At 38.6% G+C, this 23,046-nt stretch overlaps 1 protein-coding gene across 2 annotated transcripts in view; it reads right to left on the bottom strand.

The window, feature by feature from the left end:
- Positions 1–23,046, bottom strand: part of LOC138760833 (uncharacterized protein C6orf118-like) — a 35,660-nt gene that overhangs the window by 8,923 nt on the left and 3,691 nt on the right. For both annotated transcript variants that reach the window (XM_069932028.1, XM_069932027.1), the window contains exons 3-7: positions 21,751–21,873; positions 15,613–15,672; positions 12,487–12,611; positions 10,586–10,632; positions 7,805–7,995 (exon numbers count right to left, since the gene is read on the bottom strand). In XM_069932028.1, the coding sequence (XP_069788129.1) occupies positions 7,805–7,995; positions 10,586–10,632; positions 12,487–12,611; positions 15,613–15,672; positions 21,751–21,873 (546 nt within the window). The remainder of the gene's footprint in view (positions 1–7,804; positions 7,996–10,585; positions 10,633–12,486; positions 12,612–15,612; positions 15,673–21,750; positions 21,874–23,046) is intronic.

The raw sequence follows: 23,046 nt of genomic DNA, 5'->3' as shown, positions 1-23,046 counted from the left end.
TAATATTCTAGCTTTATATTCTGTTTTTCTTACTCTATCTTGCATACGAGCTGATAACAAAAATAGGTCTATTCTTGAGTATGTTTTATGTCTACCCGAGTAATATGAATATTCCTTTTCATTTGGATGTTGCTTCCTCCATACATCTCAAAGTTGCATTTCTTCCATCGATTTAATTATAAATTTGGTTACTTTGTTCTTTCTGTTAATTTTTTTCCCAGTTTTGTCCATATTTGAATCCAAATTCAGGTTGAAATCCCCTCCTATTAATATGTTCCCTTGCGTATCTGCTATCTTCAAAAAAATATCTTGCATAAACTTTTGATCTTCTTCGTTAGGTGAATATACATTGAGTAGATTCCAAAACTCTGAATAATTCTGACATTTTATCATTACATATCTCCCTGCTGGATCTATTATTTCCTCTTCTATTTTAAATGGCACATTTTTACTAATTAATATAGCTACTCCTCTTGGTTTTGAATTATACGACGCTGCTGTTACATGTCCTACCCAATCTCTCTTTAATTTCTTGTGCTCCAATTCAGTTAAATGTGTTTCTTGCACAAATGCTATATCAATTTTTTCTTTTTTCAGTAAATTTAGCAGTTTCTTCCTTTTAATTTGGTTATGTATTCCGTTAATATTTAAAGTCATATAGTTCAGCGTAGCCATTTCATACTTTGTTTATCTTCCCTTTCCGTTTCTCCATCATCACCTTTCCTTCTTATCCATTTCTGCTTTCTTGTTTTGAACACTTTATAAGACAACATTTCTAAAACATCAAACATTTTCCTTATTCTCCTATTTAAAACTTCTTTAACCCCATTCTCCCCTCCCCCTCATGAGTTGCCCTTTATCCCTTACCGGGCAACCACATATCCCCTCTCTATTTGGATTTGCGAATTCACTCGCAAACGTCAACTGATTTTGTAGTGACCGTAACTCCTCCCCACCCAGCCCCCCCAGAAAAGATTTCACTTTTCATATGTAACAAAGGTCACTCTTTTAATTCCCTCCTTAATCCCTCTATTCCCTTTCCCTCCCTTATTAATTCTTGTCTATACTCTATTTCCTCTAAATAAGGATATATTCATGTATACACACTATATATATATATATATATATATATATATACACACATATACCCCTTTACACACATACATATAGTTCGTGGTCATTTTTACTCTCATTACATGTCTTCATCTCTCTGCTTGTTTTGTAGTTATTCTGCAAATTTCCTTGCTTCCTCTGGATCCGAGAATAGTCTGTTTTGTTGCCCTGGAATAACTATTTTAAGTACCGCTGGGTACTTTAACATAAATTTATATCCTTTTTTCCATAAGATCGTTTTTGCTGTATTGAACTCCTTCCTCTTCTTCAGGAGTTCAAAACTTATGTCTGGATAGAAAAAATTTTTTTGACCTTTATATTCCAGTGGCTTTTTGTCTTCTCTTACTTTCTTCATTGCTTTCTCCAATATATTTTCTCTTGTTGTATATCTTAAGAATTTTACTAAAATGGATCTTGGTTTTTGCTGCGGTTGTGGTTTCGGGACTAAAGTTCTATGTGCCCTCTCTATTTCCATTTCTTCCTGTAATTCTGGACTTCCTAGGACCCTGGGGATCCAATCTTTTATAAATTCTCTCATATTCTTGCCTTCTTCATCTTCCTTAAGGCTCACTATCTTTATATTATTTCTTCTATTATAGTTTTCCATTATATCTATCTTCTGAGCTAACAGCTCATGTGCCTCTTTAACTTTTTTATTAGATTCTTCTAATTTCTCTTTTAATTCCTCTACTTCCATTTCTACAATTGTTTCTCATTCTTCCATATTTTCCACTCTTTTTCCTATCTCTGACATGGCCATTTCCATTTTATTCATTTTTTCTTCTGCATTCTTAATTCTTCTTTTTATCTCATTAAATTCTTGTAATTGCCATTCTTTCACTGATTCCATATATTCTTTAAAAAAAGATATATCCATTGTCCTGCCTTTCTCTTCTTCTTCCATCTCTCTCTGTTCTTCTTCTTCTTCTTCTTCCTCTGGATTGACCATCTGTTGTTTCCTTGTTTTCTTTTTACCCTCTTCTTTCTTGTTGTCGTTATTGTCTGTGTTCTGCACCTGCTGCTCTGCTGCAGGTGTCTCTCTCAGCTGTGGAGATCGACTCCACAGCTGTTCCCCCCTCCCGTCAGTGTGTTTTTTTTCATGTGCGGTTGCGCACTTTTACTCGGCTCTGCGAGCCATTTTTGTAGTCCCGAGCCCGGGACTTCCACTGACCTGCGGGAGCGGGCTTCTCTCTCCGCGGCGGGCCTCTTCGGACAGGTAAGGCCTTCACCTTCTTCTTCCGACATTCTTTCTTCCTCTTTTCTTCCCGTTGTTTTCGACTTTTCTCTCTTCGCTGCCATTTTCTTCTCACCTTTATTTTTACTTTATTATAAATTTTAATCTTGTACCTTTGTGCTTTGTGTGTTTTTTTTAAACTTTTCGGGAGAGGGCTGGAATTCCCTGACCAGCCACTACTCCATCACGTGACTCCCCCCTTTTCTATTCCTCTTGAAATGAATGTCAGCATTGCATTTGCCTTTTTTACCACTGTCTCAACCTAAAAGTTTACCTTCAGGCTATCCTGCATGAGGACTTTGCATCTGTGTATTTTTAATTTTCTCCCCATTTTAAAAAAGTCTGTTTATTTTATTCAATCAAATTGCATGCCCGTACACTTTCCAACATTATATTTTAATTGCCACTTCTCTCCCTATTCTCCTAATCTGTTCAAGTCCTTCTGCAGCCTCCATGCTTCCTCTACACTACCAGCTCCTCCACTGACCTTCATATCATCTGCAAACCTGGCCACAAAACCATTCATTCCATAATCCAAATCATTAATATGCAACATAAAAAGAAGTGGCCCCAACACTGGTACCTGTGGAACACCACTAGCAACTGGCAGCCAAACAGAATATGATCTCAGTATTCCAACACTCAGCTTCTTGCCAATCAGTCAATGTTCTACCCATACAAGTATGTTTCCTGTTTTACCACGGGCTCTTATCTTAAGTAGCTTCATGTGTGGCACCTCATCCAGCCTGCTCATCACACCTTCTTTCAAAGAATTCCAATAGATTTGCAGGCAAGATATTCCCTTAAGGAAACCTATCCTATCAAGTATCTCCAAGTACTCTGTAACCTCATCCTTGATAATCAACTCCAACATCTTCCCAACCACGATGTCAGGATAACCAGTTTATAATGTCCTTTCTGCTGCCTCTCTCCACCCCCGCCCCCACCTTCTGAATAGTGGGATGACATTAGCATTTTCCAGTACTCTTGGTCAATGCCAGAATCTATTGATTCCGGAAAGATTATTACAAATACCTCCACAATCTTTATTGCTACTTCATTCAGGAGCCGAGGGTGTAATCCATCTGGTCCAGGTGACTTATTCAGCCTTAGACCATTCAGCTTTGAGCTTTTTGCTTCCTTGTATACCTTCTCTTTTGTTTTCATATTAGCTTTGACTTCCCTTGTCAGCCACAGTGGTGACATTTTTCCATTCAAGTATTTCCTCTTTTTTGGTATATATTTATCCTGCACCTGCCCCCCATTTCTTGCAGAAACTCCATCCATTGCTGCTCTGTTAGTGCTTCCTTCCAATCTACTTTGACCAGTTCCTCTCTCATACCATTGTAATTCCCTTTACTCCACTGAAATACTGACACATCTGACTTTAGTTTCTCTTTGTTAAATCTCAAATTGAACTCAATCATATTATGATCACTGCCCCTTAATTTGTTGTCCACTTCCTAGCTACTGTTTGGAGATCTGTTTATAATAGCAAATAGGTCTTTTTACCCTTTCTTAACTCAACCTACAATGATTCTATATCTTCTGATCCTAGGTCACCTCTTTCTGATGATTTAATGTTGTTCCTTACCAACAGAACCACACCACCCCCTCTGCTTTCCTGTCTATCTTTTCAATACACTGTGTATCATAGAACGTTCAGCTCCCAATGATTTTCATATCCATTCTTTAACCATGACTCGGTGATGGCCACAACATTATACCTGCCAATCTAGCTGTACTACAAGAGGATTCACTTTATTCCTTATGCTGTGTGCAGTTAAATACAAAACCTTTAGCCCTTTATTTGTTACATTTGACTGACCCTGTTGCATTACCATGCATCCTCATGGATGCAATTTTTCCATAAATGTCTATCATTCTACATAAATTCCATACCTGCTGACCCTACTTGTGCACCAACCACCTCTTCCCCACTTCACCTTAGTTCCCACCCCTCTGTGAATGTAGTTTAAACCACCCCCTTCCCCCAAACAGCATTAGCAAACCTCCTTGGCAGGATATTGGTGTAGAGCTCGCCAAAAGAACCAAAGACTTGTTGATCCAAACCAAGGCTTTTATTAGCAAAAGACAGGAGCTCTTCACAGGTGGCCGACCAGTCCGGAATGATCCGACCTGGCTAGGGACACAACCCTTTAAGGCCCAGACAGTAGGCGTGGCTAAGATCTCAGTCAATCGCTGTAAGCACAGTCATTACACTCTAGATACTGTAACTATATACATTGGTGATAGGTCTGTACTATCAAAATTTTGTTCCCATTAAGTTCAGATGCCAACTGTTGCACTGTCCCCAGAAAAAGGTTCCAATAATCCAAGAACTTGAAACCCTGAACCATCTCTTCAGCCACACATTTGTCTGCACTATCTTCCTTTTCTGACCTTCCCTAACTTGTGGCACTGAGTAATCCAGAGATTGCTACCTTGGACGTTCTGCTCTTCAGCCTTTTTCTTAACTCCCTAAACTTACTTTGCAGGAGCTCTACCCCACTCCTGCCAATGTCATTGGTACCAAGATGTACCACAACCTCTGTCTTAAAGACCTCTGTCTTAGCCCCTTAAGAATATTCTGCCGCCACTCAGACATCCTGGACCAGAGCACCTGGGAGGCAACACATTATCCTGGAAAATCTTTTGCAGCCGTAGAACCTCCAATCTGTTCCCTGACTATCGAGTTCCCCCATGACAATTGCTCTGCCTGATTTCACCCTTCCCTAAGGCTCAGAGCAGACCACATTGCTATTGGTCTGGCTGCAGTATTCAAAGGGGTAAACATGTTGTTGAGGGGAATGGCCAGAACTGCCTGTCCCCCTTCCCTCTCCTGACTGTTACACAGCTACCTTCCTCCTTTCTTCTAGGTGTGATTGTGTCTCTGTAACTCCTGATTATCACCCCTCTGCTTCCAAAATGATCCTGATTTCTTCCACCTCTAATTTCCTAACACAGTCTGTCAGGAGCTGCAGTTGGATATGCTTCTCACAGATAAAGTCATCAGGGATATTGTTGGCTTCTCTGTCTATCCACATTCTGCAAGAGGAGCACATCCCTGCCCTGACTGTCATTCCTCCTGTCTAGTAAAGAGCAATTCTCAATGGATTATTCTCCCCACTCCAGACCCATCTGGTCTCTCTTTATGCCACCATTCTCTCCTTCTTATCAGATTCCAGCACAGCTTTTTTTTAAACCACACACTCCACCCTGCTTGACCCACCTTTCGCTATCTGATCCATTTATTTTTCTGGTTTTTCTCTGTTGTCTGGCTTCTACCAATCAGCTGCCTCTTTCCGTCATGTTTCACTCTTACTTTGCTCACCAGTTCCATGTGGGATCTCTCTCTTTTCTCCCCTCCACCCCCCAACCTCTTTACACTGGTTTCTCTTATCCCCAGACTCTATGAAGGGTTTCAGCTCGAAACAGTCCATTCTTTTACTCCCACTAACACTGCTTCACCCCTTAGTTCCTTCAGCAGATTGTGTTTACCCTCTAGTTTTATCCCTACCCTTGGAAAAAGACTGTCACCTTTCACCTGATTTATGCCCCTCATGATTTTATAAACCTCTACGTTTAATGTCCAGGTTATCCAGCCTCTCCTTGTAATCCAAGCCCTCCAGTCCCAGTAGCATTCTTATGACAATAAACAGGAAATAATCAAGGCTTTTCAAAAGGAATTAGGCATAAAGAAAATCATTTTGCAGGACCACGATGGAAAAGCACTGGAATGGAACTGATCAGATTACTGTACAGAACAGCAATACACACTGATTGATCGCCTTCTGTGGTGTAGCAATTCAATAGAGATTTTTTTAAAAAATCTCATTCATCAAATGTTAGCGTTCAAATTAATGTTGCACAAGTTAACTGAATCCTTGGTGATGACATGAAATGGTTATTAAATCAACAACCCATTTTCCATTCTTTTCCACTGAAGTCAATAATGATGTCAAGAGTACAAGTTCAACTCCCATCATTGCATTTTGAAAACCTTGGTTCATTTTTAAAAAATTCAAAATAAAAGTTTTGCACCACACTACAAGAAGAATGTGACTGAGCTGGAGAACGTGAAGAGAAAATTTACAAGGTGCTGCTTGGATTGGAATACTTTTATTATGAAAGGAGATTGCTCCAAAGAAAACACACCCAGCCCATTTAAAATGTGGGATGACTTAAAATAGTTAAGATTATGTGAAGAAATCGATAGGAAAAAAATGATAATTTATCCTATTACAGGAGTATCAAAAACAAGAGGGCATAGCTTTAAGGTGAGAGATAGAGAAGGAGTCAAAGGTTTTTTGGGGGTATTTCTTTTACATGGAGTGGTTGATAGCAGGAACACTCTGCCAGACAAGTTGATGGAATCAGATAAAGCTACAATGTTCAAGAGGCTTAAAAGACACTTAGGTTAGTAAGGCAGACCTAATACAGACAAATAGGATTAATGTGGATGAACAAAAAAAGGTCACCATGGATGTCATGTACTGTTTAACTCTATGGACTTAAAGTGGATATTGCATTGATAGAGTACATACCAGTTGGTTAATTCCATACCAAGACTGCAACAAGGAAGACCGAATGTTAGGAAGATGAGAGGAATAGAGAAAAGTTATAAAAGGGAAAATTTACAAGACTTAAATTTTAAATAAATGATTTGGTTTGTGAAAATCAATTAGATTTCTCCAGGCAAGAGAAGCCCAACCAATTCATAAGGTGACAAAAATCTTATTATTAGTGCTTCTGCTACCTTTTTTGGATTTGGAAAGAAAAATGGCTGTTGACAGAATAGAAGATATAAAGACAAAAGAGATTGCAAATGCTGGAGTCTGGAGCAAACATCATGCTGCTGGAGCAACTCAGGGGGTCAGGTAGCACCTGTGAATGGAAATGGACAGTCCATGTTGAGGGTTGCGACCATTCATCTGGACTGAATCTTCATAAGACACTTCATCAGTCCAGTTGAAGCATCACTGTCCATTTCCCTTCCCAGATTCTACCTGATCTGTTTTCCTCTTGTAAAAGAGTTTACAAGACAGAAACAAACTATTCAGCCCAACAGATCTATCTCACTCCATGTGGTTATCTTTTCATCCTATTTTACCAAAACTTACTAATTCTTGTAATCCTCTTTTCCTCATTAACTTCACATATTTATCTGGCTTCCTGTTAAATGCATACATGCAATTCAAGTTAATTAGGACTTCTTAAAATTATTTGTTTTCAAAATCTTCCTCAAGCACAAACACCTCCTTTTAGTCCTTATAATTTTTAAAATTTCATTCAAATCATTTTTGATCTTTTAGGAAAACAATCTCAAACTGCTAAGTCGTGCTCACAAGGGGAACTCTTTCAGTTCTGCTATTGAAGCCTGTAAAAAAATGTCCAAATAGAATTAGCCACAGCCCAACGGGTCCAAGCTGACAAAAGGTGGAAAGGCAGAAGTACCTGAGATTCTATGAGAGAGCTCTGCATAGCATCAGTAACTGTAGAGGGCACCATTGAATGCTTTAGCTCACTCTCCAGCTCTTGAATCTGCACAGTTGTTTGATAAATTCTGCTCCTTAGTGACATCACATTTTCCATGACAGACAGTTGGTGATCTTTAGTTTTAATAGGTTTTAAAATATGTCGTACATCTGCAAAGGAAAGGAATTTATAATCCTTTCATGTCTTAATCTTTCTGCAGTCAACAAGAGTAGTCATTTTGCAGTGCAAAAAAAATGTTACTGTTAATTTGGATAAAATAGTGTCTTACAAGACCTCTCTTTTTTCTCTATGACTGATGAGTAAATATTTTCCAAGAAATATTTGTCTCTAGTTGAAAATCACAAGAAAAGACTGTAAATTCACCACAAATTTTCAGATTAATTCTTGTAGCGAAATGGGTTAAGGGTTCAAGAATGGGATCAAAACAAATTACAGAAGAGATTAAAGGATATGGAGTAAAAGCAGCAAATGCTGAGTGGCCTCAACCTGTCCCGACATGGAGAGAACCTTTCAGCTCAGTGACCTTGCATCAAAACATCAATTCCCTTTTCACTCTTGTCTACTTTTCATAGGAACCATTCTCTTTGCAACTCCCTGGTTTACTCTTCCCTTCCCACCCATCCTTTTACCTGCTAGGCACTTCCCAGTACAACCTCAGGAGGTGGATACTTTTCACTATATCACCCTCTCATCTCTAACCAGGGCCATAACTTAACTTCCAAGTGAGACAAAGGTTTACATACACCTCCTCCAACCTCATCTACTGCATTTGCTGTCTTCGACACAGGTGAGATCAAATGTAGGCTAAAAGATTGCTTTGTCGAAAGCATGTGCTCTGTTCTCACACACTAACTGGAACTCATTTTAATTCCTCTTCTTGTTCTTACACAGTCATGTCTGCATTCAGCATGCTCCATTGCCAGGGTGAAGGCAAATACAAATTTGAAAGCATAAATTATTCCACTTTAGTAGCCTACAATCTAATGGTATGAACATTAAATTTTCCCCAACCCAATCCAGTTCCACTATCCTTTACCCATTCCTTTCTCCTCGCCCAATCAACTTTATTTTTCTCTCAGACACCCATCTCCCTCTTACTCCTCTATCTTTCTCATCTCTTCCACCTTAATCTGTCAAGTAACCTATACCTACCTCCCTTGTCCTTCTCTCCTCTACTTATGCTTGCTATTTCACCTTCCCACCTTCCTCTTGGAAAAAGATTTCAACCCAAAATGTTGACTGTTTTCCTTCAGTGGGGGGGGGGGGGGGGGGTCCTGCCCAATTTGCTGAGTCATTCCAGTTTTTCATGGTTTCAGTTTCTCCCTCCACAAAAGCTGCTGGTCGTGCTGAGCTTTTCCTACATTTTTCCATTTTTTTATTTTCAATTCCGATTTCCAACATGTGACTTTTTATTCCCACACTCATTCACTATAGTTGCATTCTAATTGCAACCTTCAGTACAAGTAGTTCCTATTTATAAATAGCACAAAGTGAAACGTTGGATACTCTTTACTTTTACCCAATATATTTGTGTATTGTCTTCAGCCCCAGCATCTGCAGATTTTCTTGCTTAAGCCTTTTACATCTTCCAGTCAATATTTAAAAAGTTAAAATCCCCAATTATAGCAACCTTATTTGACCTACAATTGGCTGCAACTTCCTGGCAAATTTGCTCCCCTAATTCCCATTGATTATTTGCAGGCCTGTAGCATATTCCTAAATAGCCATTCATGCCCTTCTTGCACCTTGGCTCCACCCATATAACCTCACTGGCTAACCTGTCTTTAATGTCACCTCTAACAATTGTTGTGACATCCTCCTTAACTAATAACAATACCCCCCACTTTCCTCATTTACACCCACCTCCATCTTTCCTGAAGCATTTGTACCCGGGCATTCAAGGAGTTGGAGAATCTGATTGGGTGGTGCTAGAACAACCATCTTGCTATCCATGTCATCAAGACTAACGAGCTTACTGTTGATTTTAGGAAGGGAGATTGAAGGACCAGGCACATGTCCGCATCAATGGGATAGGGGTTGAGATGGTAAATACCAATACATTCAAGTTCTTGGGGGTCATTATATCAGAAGATCTCCTGAAGCTGGAATGTTGAGATGACTGCAAAGAAGGTACACCAACGCCTCCACTTTCTAAGGAGTCTGCGGAGAATTGGTATGTTGCTGAATACTCTACCAAACTTCTATAGGTCCATTGTGGAAAGTTTACTGACCAGTTGCATGACAACCTAGTTTGGGAATTTGCGTGCCCAGGAATGCAGAAGCCAGCAAATATAGCCAGGTATATCACAGGCACCCACATTCTATCCATTGAAGACATCCATGTGAGGGGCAGCTTCAAGAAGGCAGCCAACATCATAAAAGAACCCATCATCATCCTGGTTACAACCTCTTCTCATTGCTACCTTCAGGTAAAAGATATAGAAGCCTGAATACCAGCACCTTCAAAGACAGTTTCTTTCCAACAGCAATCAGGCTGTTGAAACTCCCCTTGTTACATTAATCAAGGACTGCTTTGACATCACAAGAGATCTGTCTGTACTATTGTAACACCATTATTTTTCTTGTACTGTGCTAACTATGAATATTTATTCTCTATTCTTAGTATTTATTATCTTTTCAATTTGATTTAATGTATACCATTGTAGTATTTATTATTAAGTACCTGTCCAGCTGTAGCATGTAAGAATTTTGGTGTATATTAAACTTATTATAATTTACCTTGCTTCTTCGGTTTTGAAAGTTCCCCCTCAAGTTCATTCCTTAGCCTAAAAAAATACATTTACAGACTTTGATAACCAAGCAAAAAATGTAAAAAAAAAGAGGCATTAGATGTGGACCCACATTTTAAAATCCAACCTGAGTCACAACAATTACCTTCACCAGATTATCCATTAATTTGATTGAGCTCATTGTCTGCATCAATTAATGTTAAAAGGTGAGTAGATGTCACCTCCACAGCATAGTTATTTCAGATTTGTGGATCATTGGGATCTCTTCTGGGGAAGATCTGATCTGTACAAAAAGGATGGGTTGTACCTGAACTGGAAGGGGACCAATACCCTGGCAGCCAGGTTTGCTGAAGCTGTTGGGGAGCATTTGGCAGGGGGTGGGAACCAGAATGTGAATGCAGAGAATAGGGCAGAAGGTCAAAAGCATGATTCTTTGTGCTCTGAGTTTGTGAGGAAGGACAGGCACGGGACAAAACAAATGTACCCAGTTAGAGGATTTGAAATGTGTCCATTTCAATGCTAGGAGTATTAGGAATAAAGGAGATGAACTTAGAGCATGGATCAGTACATGGAACTACGATGTTGTGGCCACTATAGAGACTTGACTGGAGGAATGGTGGAATTGGCTGAGCAAGGTACCAGGATTTAGGTGTTTTAAAAGGAATAGGATGGGAGGTAAGGGGGGGTGGTGGGGAGAGTAGCATTACTAGTCAGGGATAGTATCACGGCTAAAGAAAAGGAGGCTGTAGAGCAGTGGTTTTCAAACTTTTTCTTTCCACTCACTTACCACCTTAAGTAATCTCTATGCCATAGGTGCTCTGTGATTAAGGGATTACTTAAGGTGGTATGAGAATGGGAAAAACATTGAGAACCGCTGCTCTAGACCAATTGTTACTGAAATATTTTGCATGAGGAAAAATTGTCATTGGCCATTTCCTTTGTAGTTATGAAACCATGCACATAACAAGTCAATTAGGTACAATTGAAACAATGGTTTTCAAACTTTTTCCTTCCACTCACATACCACCTTAAATAATCATAGCACCTATGGCACAGGGATTATTTAAAGTGAGTGGAAAGAAAAAGTTTGAAAACCACTGCTGTAGAGGGAGTGTCCACTGAGTCAGTGTGAGTGGAAGTCAGAAATAGGAAGGGAGCAATCACTGTGCTGGGAGTAGTCTATAGGCCCCCAAATAGCCCTTGGGACGCCAAAGAGCAAATAAGCAGACAGATTTTGGAATGGTGCAGGAAATAGAGAGCTGTAGTTATGGGTGATTTCAACTTCCCTAATATTGACTGGCACCTCCTTACTGCAAGATAGGGCTGAATTTGTCAGGTGTCCAAAGAGGATTCTTGACACAATATGTGGACCAGCTGATGAGTGGAGAGGCCATATTGGATCTAATTCTGGGTAATGAACCTGGTCAGGTGGCAAACCATTTTGGTAAGAATGACCACAACTCCCTGAGCTTTAGCATAGCTATGGAAAAAGATAAAAGCAGACAAAATGGAAAAGTGTTTAATTGGGGAAGGGCTCATTATGATGGGATGAGGCAGGAACTAGGGAGAGTAAATTGGAAACAGATGTTCAAGGGAGAAAGCAAAGAACTAATGTGGAGGAAGTTTAGGGACCACAAGGTAATCCTCCAATTTAACAACCATTATTAGCAACAATTCAGCACTGACACATGACTTGTATATTTACCACTTGATCTCCTGTTGCCAACACTCATCCCAGCAAGGGCAACTGCTTGAACTGTATCTGCCTCCAACAAATGTGGACTTATGTTCATAGAGTGTGCCTGTGCAATGAGTTTACTAAATAGCCACAACATAATATCAAACCAATACATTTCCAGAAAACAAAACAACATAATTACAGTTACATACTTATAATTTCTCTGCAGAGCAAGGTTTGCTTCTTGTTCCAGATTTAAGACTCTCTGATGTGCATCTTCTACGTGAAGAGTTTTCACTGGCCTGTTTTCCATTATTTGAAACAGAGCCTGAAAGGTCTTTTGGGTTTAGGAGGAGAAAGGAAATAATCCAAAAAAATTAGTTCCTTGAAAATCCCTACCTCTACATGTCTATCCACAAAATCATTAAGCACCTCAAGTTTCAGGTTGGCTGTCATTTATTATCTGTGCCATTTCCACTCTTAACTTCTTAGCCCCGTAAGTTAATCTAATGAAGCTCAATGCAGGTTCAAGGAATAGCACTTCATTTTTTGATTAGGCTCAGTACAATCTGAACTTAATATCAAGTTCATCAATTACAGAGACTGATTCTGCTATTCCCATTGACAATTCCTGCAGGCCCACCTTTTCTTTACAGCTCCCTTCTGTAATGCATCACACACTTATCCTTGTGTTCTCCTTCCTTCCCTTTCTCTGCATTTTGAGATTTCTCTAAGTTTAGCAAAATCTGATGAAAGATTATTGCCCTGAAATGCTAAATATGTTTGCCACTTTGTGCATGGGAAATAATGTGTCATAAACATGACTGAATTTTTTTGCTGAAATGACCAAGAAAAATAAGTACAGGGAGGCAAATCTTGTCTTCATAGATTTTAGCAGGATCTTCAACAAGCTTGCTTCAACAAGCTTCAACAAACTTTGAAGGCTGCTCTAGAAGATCAGATTGCATGGGGTCTGGGGTGAGCTGGCCAATTGGCTACTGAATGGGATTAATGGTAGGAAATTAAGTGTATTAGTGGAGGGTTGCTACTCATATTGGAGACCTGTAAGTAGTGGTGTGCTGCTGGGATCGATACTGCACTGTTTGTCATCCATATTAACAACTTGGATGCTAATGTAATCAGCATGCTTAGTAATTTTTATGTTGACACCAAAATTAATGGTATAGTGGGCAGTGAAGACGTTTATCTCAGATAAGAAAAAGATTGAGATGAACTAGCAAAGTGGGTCAAGGAATGGCAAATGGAATTCACTCAGACAAACGTGCAGGGTGTTACACTTTGGTAAGATAATCCAGGGCCGGACTTGCATGGTAAAAGGTAGTCGCCTGGGGAGTGATATAGAACAAAGAGACTTGGAGTACAGGTGTATAGTTCCATGAAAATTGTGTTTCAGGTAGACAAGTGGTGAACAAGGCATTTTTCACACTTGTTTTCATTTTTGCTCAAAGAATCAAGTACAGGAGCAGGGACATCATGTGACAAGTGTAGAGGTTAGTCACCTAGCTATAGGAAAGATGGCATTAAGCTGGAAAGGATGCAGAAAAAGAAGAAAAAAAAAATCACAAGAATGTGGTCTTGACCGGTAGGCTTAAATTATAAGGAGACACTAGATAGGTTGTGACTCTTCTCCCTGGAATGTAGCAGGCTGAAAGGGGACTTAATAAAGCCTTATACAATCATGAAGGGGCTAATGGGCATCCGTTCATCTGAAAAATGCTGCTCCAGTAGTGCAGAAGTCCCTCAATTCTGCATTGCAGGGTTAGTAATATACAATAAAAAAAACTATAATCCACAACCAGATGATTCGTGGATTCCAATGGCTGAGTAAGATTAAAATAGGATCTAGTCTAGAAGATCAACTGGTAAAGTGGACAAAGGAATAGCAGATGGAAAAGAGCAGAGTGACGCATTCTGGGAAGTTAAACGAGGGCAGTTCATACACATTGAATGACAGGCCACTGAGATGTTTTTGAAGAGAGAACTTAAGGGTACAAGTGTATAGTTCTCTGAGAGCGGTGATGTGCCTGCAAGGTAGTAAAGAATGCATATGATCCACTTCCCTTCATCAGATGGGGCAATGAATTCTAAAGCTGTACAAAATGTTGGTGAGACTGCACTTGGAGTATTGTGTGCTGTTCTCATCATCATACTATAAAAGGAATATCATTAAATTAGAGTGGATGCAGGACAGATTTACAAAGACATCGCCAGGACTGGGGAGCTTGAGTTACAAGGAAAGAATGGGATTGTTTTTTCTGAAATAAAGTAGGCTTGGGGAAACTTGTAGAAATGCATAAAATCATGAGGGGCATTGACAAGGTGGATGGTCTCGGTCTTTATTCATGGAGAGGCAAGATATAAAGGCGAGCTGTGAGCTGGATTTTTCACATATTTAAAATATATTTAGATAGAATTATGGATTGGAAAAGTTTAACCAAGAGCAGACTAGCTCATGAAGGAAACTTGGATAAATTGGGATTAAGAGTCTATCTCTTGCTTTATTACCCAATGCCTTTAATAATTCAGCATCTAGCTCACAGGGTCATGTTTCCCACACTCCCTTTTCAACTCACTGAGGCAGCTTCATGTGCTTTCTTTAAACCCACAGAAGCCCTGTTTCCCACATTTTCTTTAACCTTAACTAGCTAACTCTAAGTTGTATCATAATACTGTGTAACATCTTAAAAAAAAGGAAAATATAATGTTTTGGGTGTTAATAGAGAATTTCACACAATAATCCAGAAAATCTGTAGTCAACATCACCTAAATCTTAAGCATATGAAATTATGGGAGTTTTACAGTAACATGCCCATCTTTGTGATGGGCTCACATCACAATTATTTACTCAGAGATAAAATTACTACTGCACCAAAAGAGGTGAAGCTAATGGGGTGAGAGAAATCTATTGCTTCTGTGATTTTGAAAAGAGTTATAATTACAGATTTTCCAGCAATAATGCATTCTATTTTACAAACATACCCAAACTTAATAGTACAAGGATCTATTTAACTTTGCAGAAGTTCACTTTGTAGGACATGCAAACTTTTAATTTGCAAAAATCCAAAACCAATTGATCTTTCTGATACCTGCATAGTAATTAATACATTTGTTAAATACAACATCATCACTTGCCATGATGGGAGTTTAATTCTTTTTACTGCTTGGCAGATGAACTTGCATCGTAAAAGAAACCTGCCAAAAATGGTCTTATTGAAAAGCTCAATAAACCACAATTACCTAAACCACTGAAATAGTATCTTCCAATTTTGATAGATTTACAAACTTTTCCAATATCTAGTTAATTTTAAACCCATTACCTTATGCTGATTCTTTGGCTGAGACTCCAGGAGTGATGCAAGATACATATTGTATTCAAACTGAGGAACCAAAACAGAACAATGAAACAAAATACAATACTCTATGAATATTAAACTGCTGTAACAATAGTCGATCCAAACAAAAAATTTAAAACAGGTACTGTAAATAGAGGATTGGAGGAAAGATGAGTGGAACAAACACACAAAGGGCAAGGGAGAGAGAAAAACTCAAAGGGGAAAGGATGATTCATTTTGGAAATTAAAATTGTGTTAAATTAATACATACACTGTTTCAACATAATAAACTTTCTAAATTTCTACAATACAATCCAATGTGAAGAGAATATTTTATCATACAAATGATACATATGTGGTACATATAAAAAATAAATATTGTTAAATAAATACAGTAGTAGTTTTGGAGGGTTAATATTAGCAGTTCATTCAGCAGTCTCACTACCCATAGTAAGAAGCCATTTCTCAGCCTGGTGGTTCTGACTCTGATACTCCTATATCTCTTTCCCAACAGAAATAGCTGAAAGATGCTGTGTGTGGGATGGTAAGGGTCTTCAGTGATTTTGCACACCCTCTTCATCTCTTCAAACAATGATTCAGGTAGATCATGTCAGTGGGGGAGGGGGAAAAAGAAAAGGAAACCCCAGTGATACCATCTTCCGCTCTTCCGCTCCTGTGGATTGAACTCTGATCTGATGTTCTACAGCAACTATACCACACTGTAATCCAGCCCGCTAGGGTGCTCTCGATAGAGCTCCTGTAAAAAGTTGACAGGATGGTGGCCAATAGTCTTGACCGCCTCAATCTTCTCAGGAAGTGCAGTCACTGTTGCACCTTCCTGACCAGTGAGATGTTTGTTCAGGAAAGATCTCTTGTTAAGCAGACTTTGAGGAACAGTGTTTTCTACTCTCTCTACTAGAGTTATTAATGTGTGGTGGAGGGTGGCCATTCTTGGTCCTCCTGAAGTCCACAATCATCATCTTCACCTTGTTCACGTTGAGAGTTAGTTTGTTATTCTTACACCATATCACAAGATTTTCCACCTTTCCTCTGTAGTGAGACTCATTGTTGTTGCTGTTAAGGCCAACTACTGTTGTGTCATCTGCAAACTTGATGACTATGTTGGAGCTGGCATTGCAGTCGTGAACAGGAGCATGGTGAGGTTCTCCAATGCTCAGTGTGACTGTGTTCGATGTTCTGCTGCCAACCTGGGCACACTGTGGTCTTTCCATTAGGAAGTCAGAATCCAGTTACAAAGACAGGTGCTGAGACCCAGCAAGGGCAGCTTTTCCAACACCCTATGGGGAATGATCGTATTAAATGCTGAGCTGACATCTACAAACGTATGGCATATGAGGCGTAGTTCTCCAGGTGGGTCAGGACAGAGTGGAGAGATAAGGCTATAGAATCATCAGTGCAATGGTTTCGTCTATAAGTGAATTGAAATGGATCCAGTGTCTCTGAGAGATGTGCTTTGATGCATTCCATCACTAGACACTTGAAGCATTTTATAATGGTGGAGTTCAGTGTCACAGGGCAGAAGTCATTGAGGCCTGTTACCATCACCATGTTACTGCCAACATGTACAATGTCCTCTAGCTGTTCAGAATGTTCCCCAACTGCTCAGTGACATTCTTGACCCTGGAAACCAGGAGGCAACACACAATCCTCGCATCTGTCTCTTGTCTGTCCCCCTGCGGTGACAAAAATCTCCTCACTATCGAGCACCCTACAACAGCCTTCCATTTCCTACCTACGTCCTTAGCCACAGTCTCAAAGCTAGTCATAGTGCCACTGACCTGACTGCTGCTACTGATCTCTTGAAAGGTCATTTTCCCAACAGTATCAAAAGTAGTGCGGCTGCGCACATCCTCATGGCGAACTGGCCCCGTGTGTATCGCCACGTGGCGGGGCAGCCATGGGGAGATGGCATCGTCAGGGGTTCTCTCTGACTTCAGCCTCCCTTCCAGCACACGCCCTGGGCAGCAATTATGACGTCACCATGCACGTGGTGACTGAGCCAGAGCTGCCCTTAAAGGGGCGCACGCTGAATTTGAATAAACAGTCGTTAACGATCTTTGGTGTGGTGACTGCATTTTTTGCCAGCTGCTCACAGTGCCACAGTAGTATGGATACCAGTTCATGAGGGAACCCTGAGCTTACTAGTTCCTCCTGGTGGTCACCCATCCCTTGACCGCTTAGATGTAATCACCTCAGTAAAAGTCTCCTCTATGATGCTCTCAGCATCAATAAATATTTTGAAATTATCCTTTTGGTTTTCAAAATTTGAAAATAATGCTACCAAGCAGAAGTACCAAAAGCTAAAAAAAATTCCATCATTATAGGTGGCAATGTTGTATCCTCAGAAGTTTGGAAACTTCCTTATGTTCAGACAGCTAAATCCAGGTTCAACTCAGAATTGTAACTCCAGGAAAATCGCCAATTCCAATATATAAAAATGTTTAATTACTTAAAAATGAAATCACAATTTTAAAATAATTACAAAAATTTATTGCTGGTACCAAGTTATTTATTCAAGTAACAAATGAAACATGTTGACAAAAAACAGTTTGCTTCAAAGGTGACAACAGAAAGTCATCGTACAGATTGAAGGAAGGTGCTGTCAGAAGATTCTTGATGAGGTTTACATAACCTTTTTTAACAGGCTGAAGATATAAAAGTAGTCATACAAGGTAGAGTCATCTTCATTTAGAGTTGCAAGTCCACCTCGTTAACAGAAAAATGCTCTGAGAAGGATTGTTTGGATTCTATCTGGAATAGTTAATATTGAAAGAGGAAGAGAACACAATCTCACAATTGGTGTAATCTGGTATGATGAATTTTAACAGGTATCACTTAATAATAAAATAAATATTCTCAAAATTTACCTGCTGAAAATAACATTAAAGTCAACCTCAGCTGTCATTTAAAAAATTTTTTTTAAATATATTCTGTTGCTTAGAAATCAATTACTTAAGATAGTTACTTTGTTCATTATGTGATTGATAGTCCAATTGTCCCTGGAGAGAAATACATTAACCATTTCCAAGTTTTTTCATATCTTTCCAGAAATTCCACTGGGAATTTCTGAGTATGAGGCACCCTTTCACCAATGGTTAATTCTGGACCTGGGCCACTTGGGTGACATCATTCTTTTGTGCAGCACTCCATTTAAAGCATTGTCAGAAAATGGAGACCATATTATCCAAGTGGCAGTCTATGTTGGACACTCCTAGGACACTTGATTTTCACTATGCAGCAATCGTTGGGACTCCTGTAAGATTTGCCCCATACCTTTGCTAATCCATTTCAATCCCATATTGCACCAAAACCATCATTCCCACCTTACCCTGATTAATCAAATTTGATTCCAAGCCCATATCTAGGCCTTGAATCTACCCTGGCTCCACATAGTTTCCTATCCCTCCAAATCCTTTTAACCTTTCCTTTTTCAATATTTTTATTGGTTTTAATCAAATTATTGTTCCATAGTACACAAAGTATTTACAAATCTCGTATAGTAATACAAATAGTACTGAAACCGATGTTTCATTAAAAAGAAAGAAAAACACTATATTAAATATCTAATTAAATCTCCTCCCTTCAGAGGCTACTGATGAACACCTACAGTCCACTACTAATAATAAAAAAGGAAGGTAAACATTGAGTTCAAAAACCAAACACTAGTTAATCTTACAAATTATGAAAGTAATTAAGAAGACCCCATAAAGAAAAAAAGTTAAATTTATTTTAGTAGTGGAACATCTAATTTTTAGCCCCCAAAATCAGACATGTCACCATGTTGGACAACCATTGAGTATGAGTGGGAGGGACAGCATCTTTCCATCTCATTAAAATGGCCCTTCTAGCAATAAAGAAGGAGAGGACAACTACATGGGATTGTGAAGCAGTCAGAATTAAACCAGATGGCCCAATTATTCCCAAGAGAGTGAGAAAAGGAATTGGAATTGAATTAATATCAAGAATTAAAGACAAGGTATGAAATACCCCTCCCCAAAAATTGGAAAGAGAAAAACATAACCAGAATATATGATTCAGTGTACCTTCTTCAGTAATACATTTTTCACATTTAGAAGAGAGATTAGAGTAGAATTTAGTCAATTGAACTTTGGAAGTGGGCCTGATGCCCTACCTTAAATTGTAATAGTGTCTTGCACAAAAAGGATGAACGTACTGGTTTCAAAATAGAATTCCATGTAGTTTCAGAAAATGGCTGTTGAAATTGTGTCAAAATGAAGGTGTTGCAGTCTACTGTATCTTTTTCAGTCCATTCCTATTACTTGCCAAGGAAATTTTTCAAAATATTAAATGGAAGCACAAGAACTTTTCTCTGGAATGGTAAAGTCTCCAGGGAAAAATTGACATGGATTAGTGGGGAGGGGGGGGGGTACAAGGTCCTTTGCATCTTTATTTGAAGATGATCCACCATAATGGATTAATGGGACTGCATAGTATGGTGGAGGGGGTGGCAAAAGATTTTATTTACAAAACAAATACTAAATTAATAAACAAAAAAACAGTTAATCCCCTCTTAAAATATCAGGAAATTAATGATTGCATCAGTAAACAAAAGCATCCTTGATACATGATGAGCTGATGCCTATGAATTTGGGTAACAAAATTCTGGATATTTGACATGGAAAGGGGATCCAAAATATTGAAGATTGCTATGAAAATAGACAGCTTATATCTTCAAACAAATGAAAAATAAATACCTCTCACACCACCAAAAGGAACTCCAAGGATATCGGAAATGTGCTTCATGTATAGGTTATACACATCACATGGACCTCCGAGTAGGTGAGACCCTTTTGGCTTGAAAAATCTAATATATTAATTAGGATTACAGGAGTAGACTTCCGCTGGACCTGGAGATTTATTTATTGGGAAACCTGGTAGATGTGGGCAGAAAACTAACAAAATTCTCAATTAAGTTTGTCAATATTCCCCTGTCAGTAGCAAAAAAAAGTACTGTGATCACCTGGAAGTCTGACTCCCCCCACTCATCACTCAATGGTCCACAGAGATGCACAACTGTGTGCCCATGGAAAAGATAACATAAGAAATAAATATGACACTTTTGCCAAAATATGACAACCTTTGAGAGCACTTTGGTGCCCAGTTATAGTAACAGCTTACAGATATAAAAATTATACAAAATATACAAAGATAACAGCAGTGAAATATCTCAAAGAGTGGAGGTAGATTAGAAAGACGGGTCTAAATTTGTAGGGTTTTTTCCCTTTTACTATTTTTTATCTCTTTAGTTGTTTTGTTTTCTTTTGTTGGGGGAGGAAGGAGGGGAATTACAAGTAAATTAATATTGTACATTAATCTCAGAAGCAATTTATACAAAAAGAATGTGCAAATATGCTTAAAAAAAATGACCGTTTTCAAAAGAGACACCATGTCTGTTTTGAAAAACAAAAATAAAATTTTCAAAAAACAAAAAGAAAATAACTGTTGAAAACCTTGTTCCCATAGTTTTAAAAAAATAATTCTAGGGATAGTTCCCTGGACAGAATTGAAAGTAATTCATAAAGGGCAAATACCACCCCTTTATAATTAGGTTTAAGATTATAAATCATTCCTATCATGTTAGGTTCCAGGCCTTCAGGGAGCTTGAAAATTAAAACCTTTCTACTTTCCTCCCTAGATCACTACACCCAAGGCCTTCGGATGCTCTTGACCCTTCAAACAGGATCAGCGCCAAGGAGGGGCATTGCCCCTTAAGCTGCTGTGCCCCCACATATGGTCACAGCTATCGTTCGCTGTTAGACCTGCCCCCACCCACTCTGGCATCACTAGCATGCATCAAGTGGTGCTCTCGGCACCTACATTGGAGGTCAGAAGATGGTAACAACACCTCCCTTCTTCCCCCCCCCCCCCCCACCGCTGAGTGCATTTTTGAGCATTGCACCATGCCCCCCCAACCAAGAATTTTGCTAATACTTGTCAATGGCTCATTTTTAATTTTTGTCAAGCTTCATCTCCTACTTAGTGACTTGGGTTATTACAATATGTACACACATTAAAAAAAAAGCATTACTAAATCAGGAATTTCACAAGGAACAAACATAACATACATTTGTTGCAAATTACCTTGATTTCTTTCAAAATTTCATGAAATATTGTTGAGTCTCGGCAAATATCTTCAAACACATCATTGAAGATCTGAAGACGTTTCAAGTTTGGTACAGGGAGATGGCCTAACTTCATGAGCTCCTTCAATTAAAAAGGACATCACCAGTGAAAACTGAAGCTATTCATAGAGAAGGAAGAGTGCTTATTAGATGCTTATATCAGTAAATTATAACAAATATAATACCAATGAAATTAAAATATATAGCTGTCTTGTAGTCTGTTGAAATAACTAATTTGAATAACAGCAAATTGCAGTAAAGGTTTAGAAAAAAAAAGCATCTAATTTTATTATTTTCCAATGGAAGTAAAAGAAGCTACAATGGTGGGAAGGCATCCATCGGTCCAAAACATTAACCAATGGAAGATCATCTTTTTTTTCCAAACTTGGTATCATTGAGAAATAGCTTCTATGTGAATGGAGGTGAATTTTCCCTTTTTTTTCCAGTCTTACCCTTTATTTTTGCCCACTTCCCGCATCCAATCCTCAACATATCAGCAGCTAATCATTATCAACATAATTGAAGCTCAAATTACCATTTATTAGTTAATTATTTAGCATTCATAATAACCTCACATTTAAAAATTAACTCTTATGAAAATATTACTTCCTTCTACAACACTTCTACTTTGATGCTTATATCAAATGAACCCAATTTTTGACCAGTGATACCATTTGAATTTCATTGTTCATATTCATTTGCCATTGAATTTATACCACATATTTAGAAGAGAAGAAGAAATAGGAGCAGGAATAGGATTTCTAGCCCATTCAATAAAATCATGGCTGATCTGATCATGGACTCAATTCTATTCACCTACTTTTGCCCCATAACCCTTAATTCCTCTACAATTCAAAAAAAATCTAACAACATCTTCAGAAGCTGTCTGCCCATGGTATTGTATGAATTTACTAAGGATTGTAGATTGCTACTAATTCTTCCCACCAATATTTTTGTGCTGCAGGATCTTTAAAATTTTTCACAGCATTCTTTTTCATAATATGTTCAACTTATCCATTTTTATATCTGTGGATACTGAATAAGTAAGAGAAACAGTAGATTAGTTATATACTCCAGCATTCCAACTCGCACAAAATCCTAATAAAACAGAAAATGCTGTTAACACTCAACAGGTCAGGCTGCATCTTGGAAAGAAAAACAGAGCTAATGTTTCAATTTGAAAATTCTTCTCCAGAATCTAACATAACATAACATAACAATTACAGCACGGAAACAGGCCATTAGGCCCTTCTAG

This window comes from Narcine bancroftii, chromosome 4 (genome assembly GCF_036971445.1).
Source record: "Narcine bancroftii isolate sNarBan1 chromosome 4, sNarBan1.hap1, whole genome shotgun sequence".
NCBI lineage: Eukaryota > Metazoa > Chordata > Chondrichthyes > Torpediniformes > Narcinidae > Narcine > Narcine bancroftii.
Note: the sequence above shows the minus strand (reverse complement) of the source record. Positions and strands in the feature narration are given on the sequence as shown.